Here is an 8,580-nt window from a genome sequence, read left to right as displayed (position 1 = left end):
ATGGAGGAATGTATAAGGAGCAAAGTGTGAAGGCAATATGCAGTGTAAGTCTAACTGCAACAGCTTGCATATTCGTGTCAAGCGGAACAGGACTGTGAACAACGCCCCGCCGCACCAAAATAGAAGCTCCTCCAGTAGCTTTATCTCCCGGAGGAGAGAAGGAATGATACGAACTATACTGCCTTAAATCAAATTTGTCGGTTGTTTTAAGGTACGTTTCTTGTAAAGAAATTGCTGATGGACAAATATCTGTTGATAATAATTGCAGTTCGTTAAAATTGTGCCTAAGTCCTCGGCAATTCCATTGAATTAGATTCGAATGATTCATGGTGGTTCTACCGGAGATCGTTCACGTAAACGTGAAGAGGAGTCACCACTGTCGTGGTGTGAAGATGGGGTGACCTCCATCTCAAGAGGCTCAAAGAAATTATGAACATCTGTAGATGTGTCAGTGAGAGTAGGGATCTTAGTTGTGATTTTTCTGTTTTGTTTTTTCTTTTGTTTTTTTGCCATTTCAGTTGATGGTTTGTTGGTAGCTGGTATATCAGGAGTGGGTGAAGATGGGGCCACAACCTGAGTCACAATGATAGAATCTGGAGACATTTCACCTGGGCTGACAGAATGAGTTGTTTGACTGTCACATGATGTAGTCAGAGGCAGCGGGTGTTCAGAATGTGTCCACGTCAAGTCCGTCTGACATTCTATAGATCTACTGGTTGAAGGGCGAGAGACAGCAGCAGCAGCAGCAGCATAAGATTGTTTGGATGAAGGTGTCCGGCTATCAAAGAGTTTTTTGGCATCAAAGTAACTGATGTTGTTTTGACATTTGATTGTCAAAATGTCTTTTTCACGTGTCCAAAAAGGGCAGGATTTAGATGATGCTACATGTTCACCCTTACAATTTGTACATTTCAGGTCTGCTGTACAGCCTGTACCATCATGATTTCCACCACAACGGTGGCAAACAGTTGGACGATCACATGATTTGGAGCCGTGCCCAAACTTCTGACATTTGTAACATCGGAGCGGATTGGGGACATACACCTCCACTCCAATGTTAAAATAGCCCGCCTTAATAGATTGTGGAATTGTTGGAAGAGAAAAGGAGAACAAATATGTATTGGTTGGAACAATATTTTCACCATCTTTTCTATTGAAACGTTTCACTGATGTGACATTCTGTGATTTAAGTTCTTCCAAAATGTCATCTTCTGACATTTCTGCCAGGCAACGAGCTCTGTCGCGGATGATCCCCCGACTCGAATTCAACGTTCTGTGTTCAGAAACAACAACTTCTGTGTTAGCAAAGCTAGTACATTTTAAAAGATTAATAGCCTGCTGTCTCCGTGCACACTCCACCAAAAGAGAGCCGCTCCGGAGCCGTGAAACATTCTTCACCTCACCACAGATACCTTCAATGGCTTTAGATATTGCAAAGGGATTGATTTTCAAAGGTAGTTGATTATGTGATTCCACTACGATAAACCGAGCCCAAGAATTTGAAGTTTGTGAAATAGAAGCATCGTCGTCAGATGAGAAAATCTCAGCTTCCAGACGTCTCTTCTTGTCAGTGCGGTTTGAACCAGAATGATTGTGAGCCATGATGAAAGTAATTGATTCAGCACCCCTGCTCCCCACCCACCATGGAGTGCTACAAAGAGCGATGTTTTCCTGCACCGGATCTCCAACATGCAAACATCAGGGATACAGAGGTGTTATACTCCAGTAAGAACAACATGAATAGCTGCATTTGTCTAACAAATAAAATGCCAGGCTGGTCCGGCCCATGACAAGAAATTGAAGACATACAGAACTCAGAGGTCGAAAGTACCAGATTGGCCCATGAGCCACCGCCTTCTGGCGTAAGACTCTAGGCAAATTTTTCAATCCAAAATTGAGAATACACACAAGTTATGGACGGCCAAGGCCAAAATATACATTAAAAGACAACACAGATGTGCATATACAATATTACGCACAGGGCCTGGCATGACCAGCCGATTGATAAGACCGGGCCCATCTTACCACCCGTCTAGGCGAAGTAAGGGTCGAAGTAGTGTGTTGGGCAAAGGAACACAGTTCCAGGAACCAGTGCCCTCAACTACCAGACTCCCGTCCTCCGCCGACACAGGGACGCAACCCACGGCAAACAGGTTGCCCATTTTAGTCGCCTCATACGACCAGCAATGGGAGGCTGTGGAAATATTCTGCCCCGGTTCCACACGGGGGAAGAGCGATTAGCGTTACCCAGCACTCACCACGAGGAGGTTGCTCTTCACGAGTGCCTACAGTCCTTGACATGGACATGTTCACACCACTGTTGCCCATTGTTTGTGTGGTCTACGGTCCTTGACATGGACATGTTCATGTCACTGTTGTCCATTGTCTGTGTGGTCTACTGTCCTTTACCCAGACATGTTCACATCACTGTTCCCATTGTCTGTGTGGTCTACGATCCTTGACATGGACATGTTCATATCACTGTTGTCCATTGTCTGTGTGGTCTACGGTCCTTGACATGGACATGTTCATATCACTGTTGTCCATTGTCTGTGTGGTCTTCGGTCCTTTACATGGACATGTTCATATCACTGTTGTCCATTGTCTGTGTGGTCTACGGTCCTTGACATGGACATTTTCATATCACTGTTGTCCATTGTCTGTGTGGTCTACGATCCTTTACATGGACATGTTCACATCACTGTTGCCCATTGTCTGTGTGGTCTACGGTCCTTGACATGGACATGTTCATATCACTGTTGTCCATTGTTTGTGTGGTCTACGGTCCTTGACATGGACATGTTCATATCACTGTTGTCCATTGTTTGTGTGGTCTACGGTTCTTGACATGGACATGTTCATATCACTGTTGTCCATTGTTTGTGTGGTCTACGGTCCTTGACATGGACATGTTCATATCACTGTTGTCCATTGTTTGTGTGGTCTACGGTCCTTGACATGGACATGTTCATATCACTGTTGTCCATTGTTTATGTGGTCTACGGTCCTTGACATGGACATGTTCACACCACTATTGTCTGTGCAGTACAGTTGTACGTTTGTTTTTCTTGATTAGAAAGAAATATAAATGTTAACAATCACTTTTTCAGTGAATGATGTCATTTAGTAACATTAATTCGCTATACAGCATTGGTAAAGAATATCAACAACAATTTGGCAAACAGTGGCATTGGGTATATTAGGTTTGGCACTGTCTGCCATTTTGAATCTCTGTTAGTCCATTTTTCTTCAATATAATTGACCTGTAATGTGTCATCTGAGGAATTAGGTTTATACATTTAATGGGAATGATTTAAGGTTTGCAAATTCATGAAGAGGTGTCCTGTATTGTCTTGAAAGCTTAAGTGAGTGAGTATTGTTTTACGCCGCTTTTAGCAATATTCCAGCAATATCACGGCGGGGGGCACCAGAAATGGGCTTCACATTGTACCCATGTCGGGAATCGAACCCGGGTCTTCGGCGTGACGCGCGAACGCTTTAACCACTGGGCTACCCGACCGCCCTGAAAGCTTAAGACAACCATGGGTTGTAAATCGAACTTGTGATAAACCCATTTGTAGCCTAAGATTAGCAACCGCCTCCGTGGTCTTGTGGTTTAGCGTCCGCCCGGAGAGCGGAAGGTCCAGGGTTCGATCCCGGGCCGCGTCATACAAAAAGACGTTAAAAGATTGTACTTGTTGTTACCCTGTCTGGCGCTCGGCATTAAGGGGCTAAAACAAGGACTGGTCGGCTCGGAGTCAGTATACTGTGTCTGAGTGGGGTATTCATGTTAAACTGCGGCATGGTATCTCAGTGAGCTAGCACTATAAATCGGCATCAGTCCGGACTAGTACAAGCAGCCACACACACACATACACGTGCATGCACGTCGCTATATAAGTGCAATAATCTTGGACGCGACGTTAAACCCAATTTCACCTCACCTCACCTAAGATTAACTGATATATGCTTTCCATTGTAAATGAGGATGACCCCGTTTGGATCAGGGTTCGCATTACTCAATTAAAACATGACGTCAGAAGAGGTCTGAAGTTCTGACTCATGTACAGCTCGGGCACGGAGGATAACAGGACAGTGCAATAAAGCGACAAAAGCCTTTGCCATATCCAATAGAAATCTCTGCATAAAGCGGGTATACTATTAAAAACGGCGTTACACCCACTCCACTCGCTCGCAATACACTGCATGTATAGAGTGTGAGATTAATGTATTGTTCTACATTCTCTATTCACTGTTCCATTTGTAATTTTCACAACAATGTGTTCCAGAAATGGCGTTATTAGTGGTGGACCACTTCCCCTGTCCTTGCCAAATGACTTTCGTGAATGCATACATAATTGTTGTTTCTGATCACTTGGGCACACTGAACTTTCATTGTTGTTTAAATGTGCATACACAAGGAATAGTCAGTTCTTTTGATTGCATATACCACTTTTATACTGAGCACACAAGGGCTCGCAGTTTCCTGTGAATAAATTATCTACCGTCAGTTTGGTGCATTGTAAACTTCCAACAGAAACACCAGAAAAATGAATGTTATGTCGTCTTGTCCACCAGCATCAATTGGCATGTTGGTTCCCCCTGCTGGGCTTGCATCTCTGACCTGCTCCTCAATGTTCTACCACAGGGACACTCAGACAATCCAGTGATTAATATCATGAACATCGAACCGCGCAATTGGGATCGATGACATGTATCAACCAAGTCAGCGAGCCTGACCACCCGATCCCGTTAGTCGCCTTTTACAACAAGCATAGTCGCCTTTTACCTCAAGTATGGGTTGCTGAAGACCTATTCTACCCCGGAATCTTCACGGGTCTAGGCCCAAAGGACAAAGGACCATTTAGAAATTATATTTTTTAATATTGTAGTAAATACTTTTCCTAAAATGCTCATTAATGAAATACCTCCATAATTATTTGGGTCACCCCTGTCTCCTTTTTTATGCAGGGGGAATATTATAGAACATGGCCAATTGCTGGGGAAAACTCCATTTTCGAATAACTCTTTGAAACATTTGCAAAGAAAAGGCATACTTTCAAATCTAGAGCATTTCAACATTTCGATAACTTCATCATCAGGACCAGCTGCTTTTCCATTTTTGAGGTGATTTATCGCATCTGTTATTTTGTTTTCAACAATGGGTGAATATAGCGTAACTTTATCAACATCCACGTAGCATTCACTGAAATAATTTCGCATATCATCCATTGCATCATTTGAAAAAAAAATAAACTGACTAAGTCACTGCGATTTTGTTATCTGTAGCAGAAGATCTATTCTTGAGAGATCGTATTTGTTTCCAGAACGCAGAAGGGTTGTTGATAGACGTTTTCAGTTTGTCTTGTCAATGTCCGCGCATATTAAATTTGTATTTCCGACAGCAATTTTTATATTTATTCCTACTTTCGCAATATTTCCTTCTGTTAAGACTAGTACGAGTAGTTCTAAATTTTCGTAGCGCTTTTCGGGCGTCACGTCAATTCTACATCCAGTATTAAAAGTTTTATTTTTATCTATGTTCAGTTTTAATTCTTTTCTAATTCAAGATGCTGAAGTTAACATAATTTCAACAAAGTCATCAATTGACCCTTCAATATTATTATCAAGTTTATCGAGAAGTAACTGTTTAAAATATGTTATACTTTCTTGTAGATGTTCAGAAAGTTGTTCGAAAGTTCGTCATTCCATATTAGTTTCTTCTAAGTGACACCCTCATGTTTTAGTTTGTTATATGTTTGATTCATATGAGGGAACTTACAAGCCAATTCTAAAGGTAATTGGTCAGAATCTAGACGATCGCCAATATTCAACATGGTAATATAATGAAAGAAATCGGGAGAGCATATAAAATAATCATTAACGCTCGCACCTTGGTTTCCACAATAGGTAAATTCTCCAAGGGTATCCCCATACACTCTCCCATTGACAATGAACAACTGAAATGCACACAACAACATATCTAGCAGCATCTGACCAAATTTATTTTATAACTGTGTCATGGGATTTCCGATCTCCAACACAAACGTTTTCATTTCCTGGAAATGAACAGTTACTATGTACAAAATCGTTTTGTAGATCGACCAGAGGATTGCTTTGTTGACAAGACTCCACAGACTACACTGATAGAATATTTAAGCTGCGACTGATTATCTAACAGAGACTCTTCAAGATGGTCAATACTGCAGTTTGAGACCACATGGTTATAATATGTCGAGCCAGCTGGTGGTATGTACTCGTATGATAAAAAATCAGCATCATCAATTTTGTTTCGAAGTCCATTAATATTCCAACTTACAAAGGCAAATGCTCGCTTGGACAATCAACGCTCAACGTAACACCGGTGTTGATCACGTTAGGACCTTGCGAAAAACTATCCGGGCCTCGGCCAATATCCTAGCTGATAGAAGCATGTGACACTGTTTTTCCATCCGTTCTTTTCTGAAAAGATCGGCTTTCTCGTGTCGTGTCTGCAGTACTAAACGTAGTTGATGCTGTTTCCGTGGTGCGGGGTTTTGTCATCAATCGACCATCCTTACTGAGAAGCTTTAATACAAAGAATTGGCAAAGAAAGGCATCATTGGAATATGCCCTGAGTTGGTCTTCATCACTGATCAGGAATCTAGCCATTTGGAACTTGTTTCCATGTAAATGATATATACGTCAACGCCAGGAAATAACCAGCCTCTGGCATCCACCGCAACCGTTTCCACTGAGCGTAAAAGGCAAAAGGAATTCCTAGTTTCAACACGAGGACATTTGAGAGAGTTTCTCCGGCATTGCATCCACTGCCATTCTTCAACACAAACAGGTAAACAAAATTAATATTTAAAGTTGTCAAAAAAGGAACAACTTGATATCTTATTTTAAATATGCCCTGCCTTTCTACGGTAATATTGAACAAGTTTGGAAACAGCCTTCAGAAATGTAAATGTTCAGTGAGGAGATTGGAGTTCTGACTTTGAGATGCGATATGAGACCATTCCACTCTTTTCACCTAGTGTTATAATACTATTATTGTTTTGCTCTATGACGTCTATACGCACATGAATAGTTTTCTGATATTGTTTTTGAAAAAGTCATGTTGTAAATACCTCCGCGATATCATTCAATGTTAATGTTCAAATATGAGCTGAGAATACCGTGTGACTGACTTTGTGTCATCATGCCCCAATTGTTTCGGTAACGGTGTGGGTAACGGTGTGGGTAATGGTGTGGGTAACGGTGTGGGTAACGGTGTGGGTAACGGTGTGGACATTGGTGTGGGTAACGGTGTGGGTAACGGTGTGGACATTGGTGTGGGTAACGGTGTGGGTAACGGTGTGGACATTGGTGTGGGTAACGGTGTGGGTAACGGTGTGGGTAACGGTGTGGACATTGGTGTGGGTAACGGTGTGGACATTGGAGTGAGTAACGGTATGGCTAACGGTGTGGGCATCGGTGTGGGTATCGGTTTGGGTATCAGTGTGGGTATTGGTGTTTGTAACTGTGTAGGCATCGGTGTGAGTATTGGTGTGGGTATTGGTGTGGGTAATGGTGTGGGTATCGGTGTGGATATTGGTGTTGGCGTTGTTGTGGTAATGGTGTGGGTATTGGTGTGGGTATTGGTGTGTGTAACGGTGTGGGTATTGCTGTGTATAACAGTGTGTGTTATGGTGTGTGTAATGGTGTGTGTATAGGTGTGGGTAACGGTGTTGGTATAGGTGTGGGTATTGGTGTGGGTATTGGTGTGAGTATCATTGCGGGTATTGTTGTGGGCATTGATGTGGGTAACGGTGTAGGCATCGGTGTTAGTAAAGGTGTGGACATTGGTGTGGGTATCGGTGTGGGTATTGGTATGGGTATTAGTGTGGGTATCGGTGTGGGTATTGGTGTTGGTAACGGTGTGCACGTGAGTATTGGTGTGGGTAACGGTGTGGATAACGGTGTGGGTATTCGTGTGGATAACGGTGTGGGTAACGGTGTGGGTATTGGTGTGGGTATAGGTGTTGGTATTCGTGTGGATAACGGTGTGGGTAACGGTGTGGGTATTGGTGTGGGTATAGGTGTTGGTATTGGTGTGGGTAACGGTGTGGGTATTGGTGTGGGTATAGGTGTGGACATTGGTGTGGGTATTGTTGTGGGTATCATTGTGGGTATTGTTGTGGGCATTGGTGTGGGTAACGGTGTGGGTATTGGTGTGGATAACGGTGTAGGTATTGGTGTGTGTAACGGTGTGGGTATTGGTGTGTGTATAGGTGTGGGTATTGGTTCGTGTAACGGTGTGGGCATTGGTGTGGGTATAGGTGTGTGTAACGGTGTGGGTATTGGTGTGTAAAGTTGTGGGTATTGGTGTGTGTAACGGTGTGGGTATTGGTGTGGGTATAGGTGTGGGTATAGGTGTGGGTATAGGTGTGGGTATAGGTGTGGGTATTGGTGTGTGTAACGGTGTGTGTAACGGTGTTTGTAATGGTATGGGTATCATTTTGGGTATAGGTGTGGGTATGTTTGTGGGTATTGGTGTGGATAACGGTGTAGGTATTGGTGTGGGTAACGGTGTGGGTATTGGTGTTGGTATAG

The 8,580-nt window shown here is 43.0% G+C and overlaps 1 protein-coding gene across 1 annotated transcript; it reads left to right on the top strand.

Annotated features, from left to right (window-relative positions):
• The first annotated feature begins 1,587 nt into the window (after positions 1–1,587).
• Positions 1,588–8,338, top strand: LOC124138296 (fibroin heavy chain-like). Its single transcript, XM_046504884.2, has 3 exons — positions 1,588–1,609; positions 7,159–7,551; positions 7,701–8,338. Exons 1-3 carry the CDS (start codon positions 1,588–1,590, stop codon positions 8,336–8,338), a joined length of 1,053 nt encoding a protein of 350 aa, XP_046360840.2.
• The last annotated feature ends 242 nt before the right edge of the window (positions 8,339–8,580 follow it).

The sequence above is a fragment of the Haliotis rufescens genome, unplaced genomic scaffold (genome assembly GCF_023055435.1).
Source record: "Haliotis rufescens isolate VD_foot unplaced genomic scaffold, xgHalRufe1.0.p SCAF_5, whole genome shotgun sequence".
NCBI lineage: Eukaryota > Metazoa > Mollusca > Gastropoda > Lepetellida > Haliotidae > Haliotis > Haliotis rufescens.
The sequence above is the reverse complement of the archived record's forward strand: the minus strand, read 5'-3'. Positions and strand labels throughout refer to the sequence as shown.

Bases quoted from the DNA above. Each gene is read 5' to 3' on its own strand.
- LOC124138296 (XM_046504884.2), top strand. From the start codon at position 1,588: ATGATTGTGAGCCATGATGAAA. The intron at 1,610-7,158 runs GTAATTGATTCA...ATATGAGCTGAG, and splicing joins GATTGTGAGCCATGATGAAA to AATACCGTGTGACTGACTTT. The intron at 7,552-7,700 runs GTAATGGTGTGG...GTGTGTGTATAG, and splicing joins TGGTGTGGGTATTGGTGTGG to GTGTGGGTAACGGTGTTGGT.